Source organism: Bison bison, unplaced genomic scaffold, assembly GCF_000754665.1.
Source record: "Bison bison bison isolate TAMUID 2011002044 unplaced genomic scaffold, Bison_UMD1.0 scf7180017864285, whole genome shotgun sequence".
Classification (NCBI taxonomy): domain Eukaryota; kingdom Metazoa; phylum Chordata; class Mammalia; order Artiodactyla; family Bovidae; genus Bison; species Bison bison.
This window is the reverse complement of record NW_011494857.1, coordinates 966,353-987,976: the sequence shown is the minus strand read 5'-3', so window position 1 is coordinate 987,976 and position 21,624 is coordinate 966,353. Positions and strand designations below refer to the sequence as shown.

Here is a 21,624-nt window from a genome sequence, read left to right as displayed (position 1 = left end):
GAAGCCCACATACCTAGAGCCCATGTTCCACAAGAGAAGCCACGGCAATGAGCCCACGCAGCACGACTAGAATGGAGCCCACTCGCTGCAGCTAGAGAAAAGGCAGTGCGGCAACAACTTGTGGTGTGCGTGCGTGCTCAGTCATGTCTCTTTGCCACCCCATCGACGGTAGCCCGCCAGGCTCCTCTGTCCATGGAATTTTCCAGGCAAGAATACTGAAGTGGTTTGCCATTTCCTACTCCAGGGGATCTTCCCAAACCAAGGATCGAACCCACATCTCCCAGGTCTCCCGCGTTTCCCAAGTCTCCCGTGTCTCCTGCATTGACAGGCAGATTCTCTACCACTGAGCCACCAGGAATACAGTTAATAAAGACTCAGTGCAGCCAAAAATAAATAAAATTTTTTTTAAAAAGCTGCTGTATATACCAGGAAATCTAGAAAACTGCAAACAACAGAGACTGGATGCGTGCTCAGAAAAGACTAAGGAAACCCCTAAGCTTTCACCTCTGGCTGACCTTTAGGCTCAGCCAAAGCAGGAAGCTGAAGCTAAAGCAGAATTGTAAACAGCCTACCCAAGTGTTGAAAGACAGCTCCACAAACAGCCAGTTTGCACAGTGGGAGAGTTTTATTCCCCCACCTACATGCATTTAAGGAAATCTCTGTCAAGTCACTATCTGACCACTAAGCTAACACAACCGGATTTCAGTGGTCATACGTAATAAAGAAAATGGACTTTACAAAAATAGAAAAGTCACTAAACAAATAACAACCCACAAGCAGCAGCAACAACCCCTGAAGGAAGGAGCTAAGCTGATTTCCAGAGTTGCCATATTATAATAGTCAAAATGTCCTGTTTTCAACAACAAAAGATCATGAGTGTTACAAAGAACCAAGAAAGTATGACCCATTCACAGGACAAAAGAAATTAGGAAAGCTGAGTCACTGGAATTACTAGAAAAAGACTTTAAATCAACTGTCTTAAATGTGCTCAAAAAGCTAAAGGAAATTATGAACAAAGAGCTAAAGGAACCCAGAAGAATGATGTCTCAGAAAATAGAGAATAGAAATAAAGATATAGGGACTTCCCTGGTGGTCCAGTGGCTAAGACTCCACACTCCCAGTGCAGGGAGTCCAAGTTCAATCCCTGGTTAGGGAACTAGATGCCACACACCACAGCTGAAAATAGTGCCTGCTGCAACCAAGACCTCTCACAGCCAAATAAATAAATAGATTTTTTTTTTAAAGAAATAAAGATATAGAGATTACAGAAAGGAACCAAGTAGAAATTCTGGAGCTGAAAAGTGCAATAACTGACATGAAAAACTCTTTTAAAGGGCTTAAGAGCAGCGTTAAGGAGGCAGAAGAAAGAGTTTGTAAACTAGGTCCACTGTGATTATCCAGCTTGAGGTGCAGAAAGAAAAAAAAATGAAGAAAAATAAACAGACCTTAAGAGATCTGTGGGACACCATTAATCAGACCAACACAGGCATAATGGGAACCCCAAAAGGAGAGGACAGAGAGAAAGAGACAGAAAGGATATCTGAAGATATAACAGACTGAAACTTCCCACATTTGACGAAATACATGAATCTATACTTCCAAGAAGATGAAGAAATCCAAGTAGGATAAGTTCAAAGAGATTCACACTGAGAAACATTATAACCATTTAAAAAATTTAAAAAAGCAACAAAAAAAAAGAAAAAAACATTATAACCAAATTGCTGAAAGCCAAACACAAAGAGAGCTTTAAAATCAGCAAGACAGAAGTGACTCATGTAAGATCAAATAATTATATATGATAGTTACAAAACCATAAAACTCTTAGAAACATAGGGATAAAACTTTATGACCTTGTATTTTGCAATGGTTACTTAGATATGCCACCTAAAGCACAAGAAATAAAGAAATAAAAAGGACAAATAGGACTTCATCAAAATGTAAACTTTTGTGCACCAAAGGACACTATCAATAGAAGAAAAAGACTGCGCACAGAAAGGGAGAATGTATTTGCAAATCATATATCTAATAAGGGATTAATATCCAGAACATATAAAGAATTCTTTAAACTCACCAACAAAAAAGACCGACAACCCAATTTAAAAATGGGCAAAGACTTGAATAGACATTTCTCCAAAAATATATAGATCGCCAAGAATCACATGAAAAGATGCTCAATATCATCGATCGTTAAGAAAATGCAAATCAAAACCACAATGAGGTACCATTTCACACCCATTAGAATGACAATTATAAAAAAGAAAGAGACAGAGAGAAGAAGGAAGGAGGAAAAAAAGGGGAAGAGAAAAGAAAGTAACAACTGATGGTGAAGATATGGAGAAACTAGAATAACTGTGCATTGCTGGTAGAAATTTAAAGGGTAACCCCATCATGGAAAACAGTATGGCAGTTCCTCAAAAAATGAAACCTAGATGGTCCAGCAATTCCACTCTCAGATATGTACTCAAAATAATTGAAAGCAAAGACACAAATAGATGTTCATACACTAATCATAGCCATATTTTCCACGAGAGTCAAAAGGTCAAAACAATCCACATGTCCAGCAGCAGATAAACAGATAAAGAAAATATAGTATATCCATATAATGGAATAGTATTCAACCTTTAAAAGGAAGGATATTCTAACACATGCTATAACACTGATGAACCTTTATCTCAATTTTTTAAAAAATCTATATTTAGCTGATGACCAGATTACAATCCAAAGTTGAAGAACTCCTGTCAAGGTATTTCTTTGACACAAAAATAAGGTCTATCTCTGATCCTACTTGAATTTCATGACTTTCTTTTTAAACTTCTCAAATGCATCCCAACACCTCAGCTTTAGTCCAGGCCCCCATCCTGGCTGCCTGAAGGATCCCAGCTTACTTTCCCAGGCGCTGTCCTTGCCTCTAGTTTTGTCTGCTTCTGCATTGCAACCACAACAATGCTTCTAAACTGCAAGAACAGTTAAGGTGAAATGACATCCCATCATCTTCAGGTAACAGCTAACTTCCTCACAGAGGCAACTATTTGAAAGGATGAGATGAGGCATATGTACTGGTGTTGTTGTCCAATTTTTTGTGACCCCGTGGACTGTAGCCTGCCAGGCTCCTCCATCGGTGGGATTTCCCAGACAAGAATACTGGAGTGGGTTGCCATTTTCTTCTCCTCGGGATCATGCCTACCCAGGTATCCAGCCCACAATCTCCTGCATTTCAGGCAGACTCTTTATGGCTAAACCGCCTGGGAGAAGCCCCGATGCATATGCATGAATGGGGTAAATGCCCAGCATACATGGTGAATGGAAGAATGGAGTTACAAGAAATGCATAGTGGGAGAGGCAGGAGAAAGAAGCAGCACTCAGAGTTATATATCAAGAATGGAGGGGGACCTCCCCAGCAGTCCAGTGGTTAAGATTCCTTCTTCCAATGCGGGGGTGGGCGGGGATAAGGGTTCGATCCCGGGTCCGGGAACTAGGGTCTCACATGCTGCAGAGTATGGGCAAAATTAAAAATAAATCAATAAAACTTAAAAAAAATGGAAAGGCGAGTGAGGGTACCAGAACCTTCCTGCTCAGGCACCTTTCTACTCGAGTCCTGTAGAAATAAAGGACTGGAATATAGGAAAGAGTAGAATCAGAGATCAAGTCAGCACTCACCATCTCCCAGAAGTACAAGGCCATCTGAGCCCTGTTGAGCAGCAGTGCCCAGAGGAGCAGGTCGCTCCAGGGGGCCTGCCCGGGGACAGCTTCCATCAGTTCAGAGGCAGCCTTGTCTGACAGCATAAACGACTGCAGACGGGAAAGGTGCGATGAGGGTTGGCTCCGCCCCAGACCCTTTCTGACTCCGTCCCAACCGTCAACCCCACACCGCGTTCAGTCGCACACCCAGCTCTCTGATCACACCGCCTCCTGGCAGAGCCCCGCCCCCAGGTCCTTTCGTGCCCCCCCTGCTCCCAACCTCCTTTCTTACATTCTCTCTGCTGTTGTTGCTCCGGCGGGTGCCCCCGGCGGGGAACGTCGGCGCGCACGTCTTCCCCAGCAGCATGCGCAGCACCTGCCCCACCTTAGGAAACTGTGGCTCCTCAGAGGGTTTAAGGGCTGGGGCTTTGGTGCTTGCACCGTGTGACACTTGGTCCAGAAGGTTGTGGATAAGTGAGTTGGGGGGCGCTGCGTTGTAGAGCTGGGCCAGGCGCACTGGAGTCAGGAAATGGCCCAGGCTGAGGCCATGGGAGATAAGCAAGCGCACGAACTCCGGTCGGTCGTTCAGGAGGGCGTCCATGAGGGAGGCCTCCAGGTGGAAGGACTGGTAGGGGTGGAATGAATGGGGGAAGAGTTGAGCACAGAGACGGGCAGAAGGCCAGGTGAGGTCAGAGGTTAAGGACAGGAGATGGGAGTACAGAACCATGAGTGATGGACAGATGGGGAGAGAGGAAATAAGATGGGGACAGACAGACAACCAGAGATGGGTGGACAATTAAGAGAAGGCTGGACAGGCCATAATGGAAGACAGAGCCAGATGTCAAAGGAGTTGGAGGGTGGAGAACGCATCCCTTTTGTCTGGATCCCCACCTCCGGGCCCCAACCCCTCACCCGCCATTGGATGTCCCCCCGGAAGAGTTCACTCTGGGCAATGTCCACACGGTTCCAAGCCACAGCCAAACGCAACTCGTCCAGGTAAGCTGAGGCTTCAGAGCTCCCACAGGCTGAAAGGGTGACAGGGACAGGGGGCATGAAGTCAGGGCGGGGGGACTGGGAACAGGACGAGCATCTGTATTGCTTCTTCTTGAGATGCCTGACATTTAAACTCGGTATAAAGTGAGTGTTGTTGGGCAGAGTCTGGAGCCTTTAAGAAGCCAGGCTATTACAAGCATAAAGTCATTCAGCTCAGGGACAGAACACGGACCAGTGGTTTAGAGGCCCCAAGAAAAGGAAAAGGAATCATTTACATTCACTTTACATTTATTGAGGTAAGCTATGAGCCAGGTGGGCTTCCCAGGTGGCTCAGACTAAAGAATCTGCCTGCGATGCAGGAGACCCAGGTTAGATCCCAGGGTCAGGAAGATTCCCTGGAGAAGAAAATGGCTACCCACTCCAGTATATGGGGAATTCCATGGATGGAGAAGCCTGGTGGGCTATAGTCCATGGGGTCGCAGAGTCGGACCTGACTTAGCGACTCAACAGCAACAACAACCACGTGCCAGGCAGTGAGAGAGATGGAGAGAGAAACCGGACGCAGGCTCTGCCCCGAAGGAACCTCATTCCAGGGAAATATGTCCCAGAATCACATAAACACCGTCCCCTTGGAGGTGGGTGAAGAATGTGATCAAGGCCAGAGGAGGCTACAGCCACAGAGGTGTGGAGAGACCCAAGGGAGCCTCCTAGAGGTAGACAATGAGGAAGGGCTTTTGAAAGACTAGTAGGATTTGTAAGTCTGCGTCTAAAATGAGAAAAGAATCTCTGAGGCAGCAGGGGCAGCCCAAGCAAAAGCCTGGGTGCAGGAAAGCACAGGATATGACAGCAAACGTGAGTCACTCTGGCTTCCTGCAACTTGGGAGTATCTGTGAGAAGAAAGAGGAGCCCGTAGCAGGAAAAAAATTCCAAACATTAGCAGGGCTCCAGGAGACCCTGAGGCCATTCAAAAGAACAAAGAAGAACAAGTGGCCTTTAAAACTTTGATCTCAAAGTGTGCAGTCAACCTCGTGTGACCTTGGGCAAGTCGCTATCCCCCTTCTCTTAGCATTGTTTCTTCATCTGCAACCCGAGGAGACAATCCTTCTAGGCAAGGGTGAAGGATCAGAGCAAAGACGTGTGCTACCCGCTCAGCACGGGGCCTGGGTGTTCCTAGACTCTAATAAGCATCCGTCCCCTTCCCCCATTCCTTCTTCACCTGCCGAAACCCCATCCCTTCAACTCTGCCAACACTGAGCCTGTCCAGCCATCTCCAGTTTCCCCAGCAGAGTTGCCCTGCTGCAAGCCACAGACTTATACCACCACCCCCTCAAACCACATCTTAGAGAGTGGCTGTGTTTTCTCCCAGGAGGCTGGTGAGTTAACTTCTGTGAAGTGAATCACATTTGCTCACTGACTGCCATCCTCTATTAAAGGATGTGTCCCCACAAGAAATGGAATCATATTAAGGAGAGCTCCCATTTATCAGGCTTCCCCTGGGGCAGGCACTGCTGAGGCTCAAAACACTCCTGCCAGGTATTATCTCAGTGTTTTCAGAGACAGAAACTAAAGCTCAGAGAAGGAAAGTGTCTTTCTCAAAGTCACACAGCAGAGAGGGGGGCGACGCTGGTATTCAGATTTCAGTTTTATCTGATTCCAGAGTCAAAAATAACTCCCTCACCACAGAATATGCTAGATGCAATTGGGGTGGGAACCTGGGGCTCAGAATGCATTAAAAGTTCACACTATGCCTCTTGGGAGTTTTTTATCTAGGTGAGTGCTTTCCCTGTAAAACTCTTCTGACACCAAAATGACCCTCCTCACACACATCCCCACAGAGCCCTGGGGATCCACCTTAGCACCTATTTATCCCACTACCCCATCTTACTGACTCCAGGTTCTACTGGCTCTTCAAGGCCCAACTCAGATACCACCTCCCAATTGAATTTTTCTCGCCTTTCTGACAGCAGTTCCTCTCCATGTTTTTGTCTTGAATTTTACTTAAGATGTGTCCAAACAGCCCTGGTAGGAACTGCTTTTATCTCTGAAGCCTAAGCTAGTCTTGGCTGAATGAATAATGAGCTCCAACATCAGCCTCTACCATGTGGCCACTGCGCTCCCTGTCTTGGTTTTCATCATTCATTCCTCTAGTGAAATATCAGAAGTCCCTCACTGTGAGATGGCACTCTGGTTCATCTCTGATGCCACCACACCTCAGGGCTTAAAACATATCGGAGGCATGTAGGAAAGGCAGAAAGGGTGAGTGGGTGGATAGACGGAAGAATGGATGGATAAGATGGATGGATGAAAGAATGAATGGATGAAAAGATGGATAGATGACAGATGGATGGATGGATGGATGAAAAGATGGATAGATGAAAAGATGAATGGATGGGTAGATGAATGGATGGATGGATGGATGAAAGGATGGATAGATGAAAGATGGATGGATGGATGAAAAGATGGATGGGTAAATGAAAGACAAACGGATGGAAGAATGACGAGTGGGTGGAATTGTTAACAGAGGGGTGAATAGATTGGTAGAAGGATGGGTGAATGGCAAGATGGATGAATGGTTGAACAGCTGAAGGAATGGAAGGATAAAGGGAATAATGGGTAGATAGATCAGTGTACATGTGGCTGGCTAGATGGATGAAAGGATGGGTGGATGGATGCAACAGAAAGAAAGCAATGTTGGAACATACTGAAAGTATCTTGGGACAACTGTTCAATAGCACCATGCAAAGCCCCAAAAGGCACTGACAAAAGGAAAGAGATAAAAAGAGGCACAACTTAGATTAGAGAGGATGGGTAAAGTGCCGAAGACAGGAGAGGTGTCCAAAGTGGAACTGACAGAAGCAGAGGTTGGGGGATTCCAAGTCTTACCCTTGACAAGGGCCCTTAAGACGATGGTCTCAAATTCCTCAGGGCCGTCATCAGTTGAATAGACCGTCAGCAGCTCCTTCCGAGTCATGATCCTCTCCACCTGCAGAATACCAAATTCTGCCACCCCCACCCAACCCCCTGGTCCTGTCCACAGAGATAAAGGAGAACATTCCCCTGCAGGACCCCATAGTCTAGGTGCCCAGCACCCTTTACTCCCAGAACCTAGGGGTGTCAAGGCCCCCAGGCCTCTTCTCCCTCAGACCCAGGAGTCCAGGTTCCCAGGCTTTCCTCATATCCATGAGGCTGGGCCCCCATTCCCCTTCCCTTGGATTCGGGACTCCAAATCTTCAGCATCCTCACATCTCAAGACCCAGGAATCCAAGCCCCCAGCTCTCTCCCATCTCAGGTTCCACAGTTGGGCCCTCAGTGTCCTACCTGGGCCTGCAGGACCTCAGGGTCCCCTTTGGGGAAGAAACGCTTAATCAGATCTCGGGGTTCACGTCGCCTGCCCCCGCCACTCCCTGGAGCCAGAGTGTCCTCCAGGATCTCTGCCAGGCAGTCCGCAGCTCCCCCAGATCCAGCCACCAGGAGGCAGGGGAGCTGAGCCTGGGTGGCATCCTCTATCTGCTACAGAGTAAAAGGGGCAGGCAGGTTAGGGAAGGAAAGCATTCACCCTTCCTGGAGCCTAGATTCCCAGCCCTCTTCTCCTCCAGGACTTGGGACCCAGGAGTACAGCCCCCAGGCCCCCTGGGCTCCTGTACCTTCAACATCTTCTCATCACCATCAATCAGAAGGAGGAGGACAGGGATGTCAATGCCAGTCCCTGCAGGGAGAACAGAGCAGAAGGCTTGGGCAGTTCCCATCAGCCTCTGCTGGGGATGGCAGTCACATTTCCCAGGAGTCCCTGGGGCAAACGCTGGCTTCTGCCTAAAATCCTCAGTCCTGAGGCTCATGGGAACTGTCATGCCTTTGAGGGTGTTGGGAGGAGCTGGATCTCAAAGACAGTAGTGTTCAACTTCTCAAGGAAGGACAGAGCTGGGAACCTGGACTCCTGGGTTCCTGAATGAGGCATGAGTCAATCCTGTGACTGATTAACTGACCTGGAGCCAGGAGAGGATGAAAGTTCAAACAGAAAATGAAGGAAATAAGGAATAGGAAGGACTATCCAAATACAATAAAGATATGTATTAAAGCCCAATGGCAAACTCATAAAAGTTTTCTATTAACTCTATTCCCATTAAAATAAGAAATGAGACAACATTACTACTAATCACACTTATCTGGGTGTCTTGAGCTAATGCAATAATGCAAGAAAATGAAATAACTAGAGTGAAACTTGTATTTTTTTTTTTGAAGCTGGAAGAGACAAAGGTATTTATTTGAAGAAAAGATGATCTACATTCTCAGAAAATTGGAGAGACTCCACTCAAAATATCTAAATACTAATAAGATAATTTGGCTAAGTGGATTAATACAAGAAAAATATACAAAAATCAAAACCTTTTTTCCAGCTAGTAAGAATATGTATCTTATCCACATTTCCACAAAAATGATAAAATACCCAGGGATTAATTTGTATAGAAAGTTATGATATTTTTATAAGATTGATAAAACCTTATTTAAAGACAAGGTATGACTAAATGGAAAAGTAAATACTATGCTAACCTGTCACAATGTAACACAAATTCAATGCAGTTTGGGGAAAGAGGGAAGTCGAAGAAGGTTGGCAGTGTTTTTCCTTTGTTCTTTTTTAATGCAACAAAATAATTTTAAAATTCATACGAAAGAATAAATATTGAAGAGTTAAGAAATTGTTGAAAAAGGACAGTGAGGAGGAACTTTCTCTGATATATATATTTAAACATCTTTAAACTGCTGTAAACAAAATATATTTTTGGCACAGGAATAAATACATAGAGAAGTAGAAGAGGAAAAGGTTTAGAAATAGTTCAGTGTATAAAGGAACTGAATATATAACTGAAGTGGCATTTCAATTTAGCTGCGAAAAGATAGTTTATTTATTAAATGGTCATGAAGAAAATACAGCTTCCCATTTAGAAGAAAGAAATGTAGACTCTACCTCAAAATATGTAAAAATCATTTCCAGATGGATTGAGGTTTAAATATAAAAGTATAAGATATTAGAAAAGAAGACTTAGAATGTTTGTATAGCATTGGAGTGGAATGGACTTTTCTAAAAAGACCAAGAGAAACCAAGGGGTTATAAAAGGAACAACAAATATATCGAACCACGTTAATATGATCAAATTTTTATGGAAGTAGACACCAGAATTAAAGTATCTTTTAAAAATTTTACAATACATCTAACAGTTAAAGCTTTCCTATCAATAGGATACAAAGAATTCTTATAAAAAGATTTTTAAAAGAATCCAATTCAAAAAGGGCAAACAATATGAATAGACATTTCATATTTAGTTCATATTGAATAGAAATCTGATCAGCCAACAAAATGTGTTTTTATCTTTTACTAACGGTTAGATAAATTAAAACATCAAATTAAAAGTGCGAAATCAGGACTTCTCTGGTGGTCCAGTGGTTAAGAATCTGCTTGCCAATGCAGGGGACACGGGTTCAATCCCTGGTCTAGGAAGATTCCACATGCTGCTGGCAACTAAGTCCGTGTGCCACAACTACTGAGCCTGAGTCCTAGAGCCCAGCTTCTCAACAGGAGAAAACACTGCAGTGAGAAGCCTATGTATGCATCACGACTGGAGCGTAGACCCCACTCGCAGCAACCAGAGAAAGCCCAAGCGCAGCAATGAAGACCCAGCACAGCCAAAGTTAAAAAAAATTTTTTAAGTGATACATCACTTTCTACCCATCAAATTGGCAAATAAAATAAAAATTAAAGCAAGATTATCCAGAGTTGGTTAAGACTGAATGGAAAAGAAAATTCACACATTGTTGATGAGAGAGTGAATGAAAACCGCTACACATTTTGAGAAAGTTACCTAGTACTATTAGTACGCACAGCAATCTCAGTTTCAAGATCTACTGTATAGAATTTTAAACACCTGGATGTTGGAAGTTCCCTGGCGGTCCAGTGATTAGTCCTGAGTTGCCTCCCTGGTTGGGGAACTAAGATCCCACAAGTGGTGGAGCACAGCCAGGAAAAATAAATTTTTAATTAAACAAAATTAAAATGAAACACTGGGATGTAATTATGGACATTTATACAAAGGTATTTTTTCAGCATTGTTTGTAGTGCCAAACACTGATAGCAGTTTAAGTATCCACCAATTGAGAAAAATTTAAATAAGAGATGGAACAAACATTATAAAGGAATATCATGCAACCATTAGAAGGGGATGCAAGATAAAGAAGTTTGGACCTAAAAGGATGGTTATAAGAAAGTGATACGCATATGTATAGTATAAAAGAAAGAAAGACCAGAGAGGTGGAAATACAATCGCATAGGATTTTATAAACACAGAGAAAAGTATAAAAGGATAAACCCCAAACCATATAACACTGATTACCCCAATAGATGGGGCTGGAGCTGGGAAGGGAATTTTCTAACTTCTTTTTTCTTCTTCTTCTTTGACCTGTGGGTTATTTACAAACTACAACTCATGCAATGATAAGAATTTCCTTACATACTTTCGCATGGTTTGATTAGCTCCAATAAACACATATTAAAGTTGCCACATATTAAATACGTATTAATTTTTAAAATTTAATTAAAATATTAAATTAATATTAAAATATTATGTTGAGTGAAAGGAGGCAATTTCAAAAGGTCATATATTATATTCCATGTATTTATCTTCTGGAAGAGAGAGGCCTCATGTGATAGTAAACAGGTTAGTAAACAGGGCTGGGTGCCAAAGGAGTGCCTTGATGGGAACAGAATTGGTCTGTGTCCTGATTGTGGAAATGGCCACATGAATCTCTGTACATATGCCTAAACTCACAGAATTATACACCCCAAAAAGTCAGTTTACACCCCAAAAAGATAATTTAAAAAATGAGATTAAGGGAAACCTCCTGCGTTGTTGGTGTGAACGTAAATTGGTGTAGCCACTATGGAGAATAGTAAGGAGGTCCCTTAAAAAACTGAAAATAGAGCTACCATATGATCCAACAATCCCACTCCTGGGCATATATTTGGAGAAAACCATGATGCGAAAAAATACATGTTCCCCAACGTTCACTGAGCACTATTTACAATAGCCAAGACATGGAAACATCCTAAATGTTTATCGATGGAGAACTGATAAAGAAGATGTGGTGTGTATATGTTTATATATGTGTATGCGTATTTATGGGCTTCCCTGGTGGCTCAGTGGCAAGACTGCACCTGCAGTGCAGGAGACCAGGGTTCGACCCTGGGTTGGGACAATCCCCTGGGGAGGGCATGGCAACCCACTCCAGTATTCTTGCCTGGAGAATTCCATGGACAGAGGAGCCTGGCAGGCTACAGTCAATGCGCTTGCAAAGAATTGGACACGACTGAGCGACTAAGTCAGTCCACTCCAGGGTTCTTGCCTGGAGAATCCCATGGACAGAGGAGCCTGGTGGGCTGCCATCTATGGGGTCGCACAGAGTCGGACACGACTGAAGCGACTTAGCGGCAGCGGCGGTGGAGCGACTAAGTACAGTACGTATGTATAAATATATGTGCATATGTATACAAGATGTGATGTGTGTATATACATAATTATAATTATATATATATTAAAAATAATGGAACACTACTCAGCCATAAAAAAGAATGAAATAATGTCATTTGCAGCAACATGGACGGACCTAGAGATTGTCATCCTGAGTGAAGTCAGACAGAAAAAGACAAATATCATATGATAATTGCTTATATGCGGAATTTTAAAAATGGTACAAATGAAACTATTTACAAAACAGAGTCACAGATGTAGAAAACAAACTTATGGTTACCAAGGGGGAAAGCAGGGCAGGAGGGATAAGTTGGGAGACTGGAATTGACATATCACGCTAGGTACAAAAAGTGCAAGTGTTAGTCGCTCAGCATGTCCGACTCTTTGAGACCCCATAGACTGTAGCCTGCCAGGCTTCTCTGTCTATGGGATTGTCCAGGCAGAATACTGGAATAGGTAGCCATTCCTTTCTGCAGGGGGCTCTTCCTAACCCAGGGATCGAACCCAGGTCTCCTGCATTGCAGGCAGATTCCTTGCCATCTGAGGCACCAGCAAAGGCTGTTATGTATAAAGCCACTATGTATAAAATAGATAACTAATAAGAATTCTACTCAACACTCTGTAATGACCCCTATAGGAAAAGAATCTTAAAAATCATGGATATCTGAGTCACTTTGCTGTACAGCAGAAAGTAACACCACATCATAAATCAGCTATATTCCAATAAAAATTAATTATATAAAAAAAAAAAATCCCTACATGTGTGAGTCAGACTCTGGAACCACTGGGCCCGATAAACTAGTGTGTATGCCCTATACTTTGACTCTGATCAAGGAATAGTGGCTGGAAGGAACTTTGAGTTGTCTCTTCTGAGAGGGTGTGTTCTATGAGTGGGAAGAAAAATAAAGTGGTTCGTTAGCCAAAAATAAAATAAAATGATAAAAATAAGATTAAAATTGCCCCAAAACTAATTAAATGTCAAGAATTAGGTGGACACCTTTTAAAATATAAGAAACGTTTATAAAGAAGCAGCTTTCTGTTCAGCTGATTTTCTACACTGGACATTTGTTTCTGTTTTAGTGATTATGCTCTTGTCTGTATCAGTTCATTGCTTCTACTTCCTCTAGATTTGTCTTGCTCTTCTGTTTCTTCTGTTTGGATCTTCCCTGGTGGCTCAGACAGTAAAGTGTCTGCCTACAATGCCTAGCATGTGGGAGACCCGAGTTCAATCCCTGGGTCGGGAAGATCTCCTGGAGAAGGAAATGGCAACCCACTCCAGTATTCTTGCCTGGAAAATCCCATGGATGGTGGAACTTAGTAGGACACGCCTGAGTGACTTCACTTCTGTTTCTAGGATTTTTTTTAATTGGAGACAAATCATTGATTTTCAACCTTCTTTTTCTTTTCTTTATTATATACGCATTTAAGTCTACAGATTTCCTAAGCACAGCACAATGCTGTGCTGTGCTTAGTCGCTCAGCCATGTCCGACTCTTTGTGACCCCGTGGACTGTTAGCCCACCAGGCTCCTCTGTCCATGGGATTCTCCAGGCAAGAATACTGGAGTGGGTTGCCATTCCCTCCTCCAGGGGATCTTCCCAACCCAGGGATTGAACCCAGGTCTCCCACGTTGCAGGAGGACTCTACGGTCTGAGCCACCAGGGAAGCCCAAGAATACTGGCGTGGGTAGCCTATCCCTTCTCCAGGGGATCTTCGCAACCCAGGAATCGAATCTGGGTCTCCTGCATTTACCAGCTGAGCTACCAGGGAAGCCCAAGCATTAGCTGCCCCCGCAAACATGTTGGTATGTCATGACATAACCATCACTCAGTTCAAAATATTACCTAGCTTCTTTTTTTTCCTTCTTTGATCCATGGGTTAATTACAAACTACAATTCATGCAATGATATGGATGAATCTCACAGAAGTAACGTTGACTATGAGAAGCGAGAATTTAAGACGTGAGGATGGTATGATTCTAGTCATATGAAACAGGTTCAGAACTACCCGATGCTGTGACAAACACGATGAGGTGGCCTTTGGGTGTGGTTAGGAGAAGGCTTCTGAGGGCTGGTATTATTCTGTTTCTTGATTTGGGTCCTGGTTGCCTAAGTGGGTTCAGTTTGTTAAAAACTCATCAAGCTGTCCACCTTTGTGCATTGCAGATTTCAAGATAAAGGATTTTTTTAAGCACAGCAAGTGATGGGAGAAGGCCCTTGACCATAGGAAACTCCCCCTGGCTGCAGTCCCCAGATTCCAACCAGAGGGGACCACTGGGATTCTGAGCAGTGAATCCCCAGTGGAGGAAGCCACTCACCTCCCACGCCCGTCTTCTGTTGGGCCAGGTAGGACTCGAAGCCCAAGCGGAAGCGGTTCTCGCCGCCCAGGCGGCCGTGTGTGCCGTCATCCACCAGGAAGAAGGCCGAGTAGTTGTAGTCAAGAGGGAACTGGACCCCATCCTCTGGGTCTCCGCGCCACCGGTACCTTGCGGGAAACGAGCCCTGGGGGGGACAAGTTGCCAGACCAGGGGGTCTCTCCATCAGGGCCAAGGGCACAGATACTAGGCGCTCATCCCTCCCCTAACCCTAAGCCCCAGCCCCCTCCCCACTCAGACTGGGGGCTCCAGGCCCCCAGCCCCCCCTTCCAAGACCCCAAATCCCACCTTGGGGTTGGTGAGAGTGTCTCTATTCCGCACCACGCCCCAGGGGGCCACGCCCATGGCCACCACTTTGCTGCCCCCAGTGCTGGCCGTCTGGTGGTCCCGCACAGCCGCACCGACGTGCCGGCCGATGCCTTTGTGCAGCCCTCCAGTGACAATCCAGGCCCCTACACAGGGACACAGAGAGTAGTGGTGAGGTCCAGAGACAACGCAGAGACACAGAAAGAGACCAGAGAGAGAGACAAAAGCCACACAGAGACGGCAGGGGAGAAGACAGGCATTCCAGGGAAGTGGGGGGAGATGGGGGGGCCAGGAGGCACAGCCCCACCCCGCCTGTCACCTGTGCTCTGGGCAGCCCGCACCAGCCCGCGTCGCAGCAGGTCCTGCAGCCAGGTCTGGAGGATGGGGCCCCCTGACCCCCCCAGCACTGACACCACCAGGTTCGGGGCCCGGAAGCCCCACACTTTGGTGACCAGAGTATAAACCGTAGCTGGATCCGTGCGGTCCGAGAGCCGGAGGAACTGTGGACACACGAGAGGAAGGGACACAGGGAGAGGGGACAGAGAGAGAGGGACAGAGATGTAGAGAGAGGAGCACAGAGATGGGGGGACAGAGACCCAGAGAGAGGAGGACAGACTTACAAAAGAGAGGGGGTGGAGGGGACAGAGACCCAGGAGAGATGAAGACAAGGATGGGCAAGTGGGGAGACACAGAGTTCAGCTGGGATGCTGAGGCATGCAGTCCCACTGGCCAACCCCAGCCTTGTCCAGACATGCTGGCCTCACATTGCTGATCTTGCGGCCGGCGCCCAGGAAGTCCAGGTCCCCGAAGGCATCTGTGGGCTTCTCCGTGGTGTGCAAGTCACTGTCCCATACGGTCACCACGGCTGCCCCGAATGCATCCTCCACAGCCACGGATGGGTGGGCACCCCGAGGATGCCCACACTGGCACAAGCTCCCCCTGGGGGCGGGGGGAGAAGAAGATGAACCCCAGGAGTGTCCGCACCGACCCCAAGCATCCTGCAGAAACATCCCTGTCTCTGTGTGTCCTCCCAGAGGCGCTCACAGTCCATGCTGACCCTGGCACTGCCCTTTCTTGGTAGGGAGAGACTGGGGCAGAACAAGCACAGTCACCTCGCCCAGCAGCTGGAAGCCACAGTGGCTCAAGCAAGCCTGGGCAGGGAGGTCTATGTACAGGGCCCCACACTCACTGTTGCCTTCAGGGCCTGAAGTGGGAAAGTTCCGGGGTGAACTTGCTGCCCCCGGTCCAGACAGATGATATTCGCATGAAAAGGGAAATCAAGAGAGTGATTCAGAGAGCATGCATGTTCTAGAGGCCAAGGAGGCTGTGCAACTTTGAGCAAGTAGCTTCACCTCTCTGAGCCTCAATTTCCCCCTCAAATGAAAAGAATAGCACAGCCTACTTCAGAGAACTGTGAGGAGCCAATGAAATAACGTTTCTTCAGACGGGGGCTGCATACCAGATCCAGTCTCCGTGAACTCCGCACAGAGCTTTAAATAACCTTGAATAGCACAGTGAGAAAGTCATTCCTTTTTGAGCTCTCCTGATTACGGTCAAGCAGAGAGCTCTGCTCAGCTGAGTGCTAGAATATTTGTCATGCCTAACTCTTTACTATTTTTTTTTTAATAACAGAGACAAGTTAGCCTCGGGCTCAGAAAAAGGCTGGCAACAGCATCCATTTAGAAGGTAAATACTTCGGCTTAGTTTTTATTGTAATTGTCTTTTATGGCTTGTTTCTTTCTCTTTGTGGCAAATGGAACGGATTTTCCATTTATGGTGATCATATATGAGACATTTTCCCCCTAAATAAATATATAATTATCCCTAGTGACTTAATGGGATTGGCACCTGAGTTTTAAAAGAGCAAGCACCGAGGGTTGAGAGATGAGGGATTGGTTTGGAAAGGTATCTAAATTTCTTTGGTCCCTGATGCCAGAAGGGATTCAGATATCAGGGGAGACCAGCATTTATGTAAACAGTGAGTGAGTGATAGTCGCTCAGTCATGCCTGACTCTTTGCGACCCCATGGACTGTAGCCTGCCAGGTTTCTCTGTCTACGGAATTCTCCAGGCAAGAATACTGGAATGTAAACAGAGTAAGCTACAACTTAAACAGACTAATTTTCTAGAAGGAACAGCACAAGTGGTCCATGGATTTAGCAAAAGTTGTAAAGCCAACAGGGGCTTCCCAGGTGGCGCTCATGGTAAAGAACCTGCTAGCCAAGGCAGGAGACAAAAGTTAAGAGACTAGGGTTCAATCCCTGGGTTGGGAAGATCCCCTGAAGGAGAGCATGGCAACCTGCTCCAGTATACTTTCCTGGAGAACCCCATGGACAGAGGGACCTAGCGGGCTACAGTCCATAGGGCTGCAGAGAGTCAGACGTGATTGAAGCCACTTAGCACACACGCGCACACGCAAAGACAACAAAAATAATCAAGCCATCACGCTGAATATACCAGCTTCTGGCAGAGTGAGGACTATGGGACACACACCTCCTCCTTTCTGAGTCAACCGTCAGGGTCCTGGCATGCCTCAGTTTACCCACCTGATCCTTTCACCCATCTCAACCCAGTCCCTGGGCGCACCCCTCCCTCGTTCCTGTCCATCTACTTCCCATGAGCCCTTCCTGGCAAAATTTCTTCAAGGAATGTTCTAGAACCTGAACTCTCCAGTACGATAGCCTCTAGCCACACAGTGCTCCTTGTAGTCAAATAAAATTAAATACAATTAAAAATTCAGTTCCACAGTCGCTCTGGCCACATTTCAAGTGACTAGGAGCCACACGTGTGTGGCCAGTGGGTGCCATATTGGATGTGACTATAGAACATTTTCATCATTCCAGAAAACTCTAGTGGACAGCACTGGCAGACACCCCATCTGCCTATCTCATCTCCTACCCACCCCTTTCTCTGCGTGGCCACAGAAACCAAAACTGTACCCGAAAAAATCAGCGGTCACCTACAAGAAAAAATCAGCGGTTACCTGCATGTCCCCAAATACAATGGTTTCTATTCAGGTTTTATCTGACTCTGACAAAACAGCACCAGTCATGGCTAAAAGGTTCTGATTCTAGAAAACTTTTTCCTTGGCAGAGCACACCCGTTCCCCTGGCTGCCCTGTCCGGCCTCATCTGCGGCTTTCTCTTCCTCTGTGCCTCCCTCGAGTCCAGGTGTTCCCCAGAGCCAGGGCCACGTGCCTTCCCGACATGGGTCTCAAGCTCAGTGTCCCCGAGGGCCAGGCAGGTGAAAGAAAGAAGCATCAGGGGGAAGATTATAAGTGGGTGTGGTGGACACCGTCCTGACTTGAGGTAGCATGTCTGTCTTGAAGCATTCAGAGACACGTTTTTAAGGAACCCTCTTCCATGGCAGTGGGTGGGAGGTGGAGGGGTGGAAGGACGGGCCATAGAATTACCCATTCGCAACATCCTCCGATTTTATGCTTTCTTCCCACGCCCATCCTACTTCCACAGTTTCCAATACCATCTACAGCTGCTGCTGCTGCATCACTTCAGTCGTGTCTGACTCTGTGCGACCCCATAGATGGCAGCCCACCAGGCTCCCCCGTCCCGGGGATTCTCCAGGCAAAAACACTGGAGTGGGTTGCCATTTCCTTCTCCAGTGTATGAAAGTGAAAAATGAAAGTGAAGTTGCTCAGTCGTGTCTGACTCTTCGTGACCCCATGGACTGCAGCCTACCAGGCTCCTCTGTCCATGGGATTTTCCAGGCAAGACTACTGGAGTGGGGTCCCATCGCCTTCTCCTACCATCTACAGTTAGGACTTCTCAAATCCTTCTCAAATCTAGGATGGAAGTCGCAGACCTTTCCTGAGTCCCTGACCCAGGTCTGCCGTGCCCTTGGTTCTCATGCTCCTGGGTTCCCATCTCTGGAGCTCCCAAGCCCCAGACCAGATGTCTAGGCCCATCCTCCCCTTGCCCCTCTTTCCACAAATCCATCGGCCCCCAGGCTCTTGCCCCGTGACTCTTTGCCCTGACCCCTCCCCTCTGTGTCCCCACAGCCCTGGCTGCCTCAGGCCTCTTCTCCTCCCACTTGACCCTTGCCCGACATGGGTCTCAAGCTCAGTGTCCCCGAGGGCCAGGCAGGTGAAAGAAAGAAGCATCAGGGGGAAGATTATAAGTGGGTGTGGTGGACACCGTCCTGACTTGAGGTAGCATGTCTGTCTTGAAGCATTCAGAGACACGTTTTTAAGGAACCCTCTTCCATGGCAGTGGGTGGGAGGTGGAGGGGTGGAAGGATGGCCATAGAATTACCCATTCGCAACATCCTCCGATTTTATGCTTTCTTCCCACGCCATCCTACTCCCACAGTTTCCATTACCATCTACAGCTAGGACTTCTCAAATCCCTCTCAAATCTAGGATGGAAGTCGCAGACCTTTCCTGAGTCCCTGACCCAGGTCTGCCATGCCCTTGGTTCTCATGCTCCTGGGTTCCCATCTCTGGGGCTCCCAAGCCCCAGACTAGATGTCTGGATCCATCCTCCCCTCGCCCCTCATTCCACAAATCCATCGGCCCCCAGGTTCCTGCCCCCCGAATCTTTGCCCTGACTCCTCCCCTCTGTGTCCCCACAGCCCTGGCTGCCTCAGGCCTCTTCTCCTCCCACTTGACCCTTGCCCAGCCTTTTCCCTGGCTTCCTGAACTCCCATCCATCTTCACGTGGCCCCCAGGGAGTTCCACACCCAGAGCTGACCCTGCCCCTCCCAGGGCTCCCTGGAACACCCAGACCCGGTCCCCAACCCCTCAGGGTGGCATTTGAGGCCCTGTAACTTCTGGTCCCACCCTCTTCCTTGGTTTCCTCTCTCCGATGGCCCTGGCACCCTGAACTCTGCCCTCTCTTCAATTCGCAATGTCAACAGGGGGCGATTTATACATGCTGTTCCCACTCCTGGAATCCAGCCCACCTTCAGCTGTCAAACTCCAACTCTGTCACCTTCAAATGTCCCCTCACTGGCCCCTCTTCCTGTGTCCCCTCCCAGCCTTAACCAGATGCTCCCCCGGGGGCCAGCGGCGTGTCCTCTGCAGCTCTCACTTCCTTGCCTTAGAATTATCTTCTTCCCACCAGACCAGAGGTTTCTAAACTTCCTTGACCACCCTTCCCCTCAGTAAAAGTTTCTGAGCACTCACCCCCAAATAGTATTTATATTTACGCATCATTCAAGCCATCCTGCACTAATAGAATATATTCATAATAGAACACACCCTAAATTAGGAACACTGACATTTCCCATACCCCAAGGGTGGTCTTAAGGACACCAGAAAGCCAGAGCCTCCTTGAAAGACCATCACTGAAGGCCAGGAGCTCCTAAGAGCCACCACTCTTCACCCCAGCTTGCCCAGCGCAAGCACAGGGTCTACGCACACGAGTTAGTAACTGTGACCTTCCAGTGGGAGTCAGACATATTTGCCAGGGCTTACTAAGCACTGGGTGCCGTTTCAGAAATACCGCAAGCATTAACTTGTTTAATTCTCACAATAGCTTCAGGAACTAGAGCCTGTTTTTATGCCCAGATGATAGATGAGTACAATGCCCAGAAAGGTAAAATGATTTGCCGGAAGCCACCTAGCGCCTCAGTTGAAATTTGTATCTCCGTTCAAATGTGAACCATGGCAAGGGCCTGTACTCTTGCAAACAGTGCTCCCCCTTGGAAGTGCTGAGTGAGAGTTTCTTGGAGGAATGAAGGAAGGGATGAATGAATGAGACAGAGACAGCCAAGAAAGAAAGACAAGAGAAAGTGACACCAGAAGGCAGACACCCAGAAGGGAAACTGGGAAGGAAAGAAACAGAAACCTGCCCTGGGGCTTTAACACTGATCCTGAGCGCGAGGCCGGTAAGTTGCAAGTGTTTGCAGACTGACCCAAGGCCTCCCCGATATACAGGGCCACCGGGGAACGCCCTTGGGAGTGTCCGCAGTGACAGGACCCGGGACCGAAAGGACCCGAAGGGCGCGGTTTGCGGTGTGCGGGGCTCAGCGGGCCCAGGACGCTCGAGGGTCTGTCCCCTGGGCGAGCTCCTCACCCCGAATCTGTGGGGTCAGCGACGAAAGTCGTGCACGTCTTCTTCTTGAAGATCTTGGGAATCCAGCTCTGGGGGGACAGGAACAAGGGATGAGGGGATCCAGCTCAGTCCTGCGGACACGGAGTGACCCGCCCGCGCCCTAGTGGGAGATCCGGGAGTCCGCGACCCCCAGCGTCATCCTCTCCCGGACTCCAGTGATTCGACCCCCACCCCCAGCCTCCCCGCTTCTATCCGTCCCCAGGGACCCAGGAGTCCCTGCCTCCAGCAACCCCCCCTCCTTTGTCTGACCCGAGAATCTAGGTCTCAAGCGCCCTCCTCCCCGCGAGCAAGGAGGCCCGGCCCAGGCTCCCTGTTCCCTCAGACCCGGGTCCGGCGCTGTACCTGCTCCTTCTCCGCACCCACCATGCTGCCACGGCCACAGCCACCTATCTGGCAGCCCGCACCCCCTCCACCAACCCGGGGCTGCAGACGCGCCCGGGACAGACCGGATCTGCCGCCTCCCCGCCCAGGCCGGGGCGGGACCAGGTCGGCGGGGCGGGGAGCACAGGGGATGCGTAGAGCGGGAGGCGGGGCCGAGGCTGGAACAGGACTCGGGGCAAGGGGTCAGGGACCAGAGAGAGGGGGACGGGGACCCAGGGAGAGGGGGACGGGGACCAGAGAGAGGGGGACGGGGACCCAGGGAGAGGGGGACGGGGACCCAGGGAGAGGGGGACGGGGACCCAGGGA

The 21,624-nt window shown here is 47.7% G+C and overlaps 1 protein-coding gene across 1 annotated transcript in view; it reads right to left on the bottom strand.

Annotated features, from left to right (window-relative positions):
* TRPM4 (transient receptor potential cation channel, subfamily M, member 4) overlaps positions 1-21,393 on the bottom strand; it is a 43,028-nt gene extending 21,635 nt beyond the window's left edge. The window contains exons 1-12 of the mRNA XM_010849705.1: positions 21,280-21,393; positions 20,899-20,966; positions 15,632-15,806; positions 15,187-15,367; positions 14,850-15,013; positions 14,505-14,688; positions 8,316-8,377; positions 7,990-8,181; positions 7,555-7,654; positions 4,591-4,703; positions 3,971-4,303; positions 3,658-3,789 (exon numbers count right to left, since the gene is read on the bottom strand). Coding sequence (XP_010848007.1) covers positions 3,658-3,789; positions 3,971-4,303; positions 4,591-4,703; positions 7,555-7,654; positions 7,990-8,181; positions 8,316-8,377; positions 14,505-14,688; positions 14,850-15,013; positions 15,187-15,367; positions 15,632-15,806; positions 20,899-20,966; positions 21,280-21,303 — 1,728 coding nt within the window. The 5' untranslated portion in view covers positions 21,304-21,393. The remainder of the gene's footprint in view (positions 1-3,657; positions 3,790-3,970; positions 4,304-4,590; positions 4,704-7,554; positions 7,655-7,989; positions 8,182-8,315; positions 8,378-14,504; positions 14,689-14,849; positions 15,014-15,186; positions 15,368-15,631; positions 15,807-20,898; positions 20,967-21,279) is intronic.
* Between the last annotated feature and the right edge of the window lie 231 nt (positions 21,394-21,624).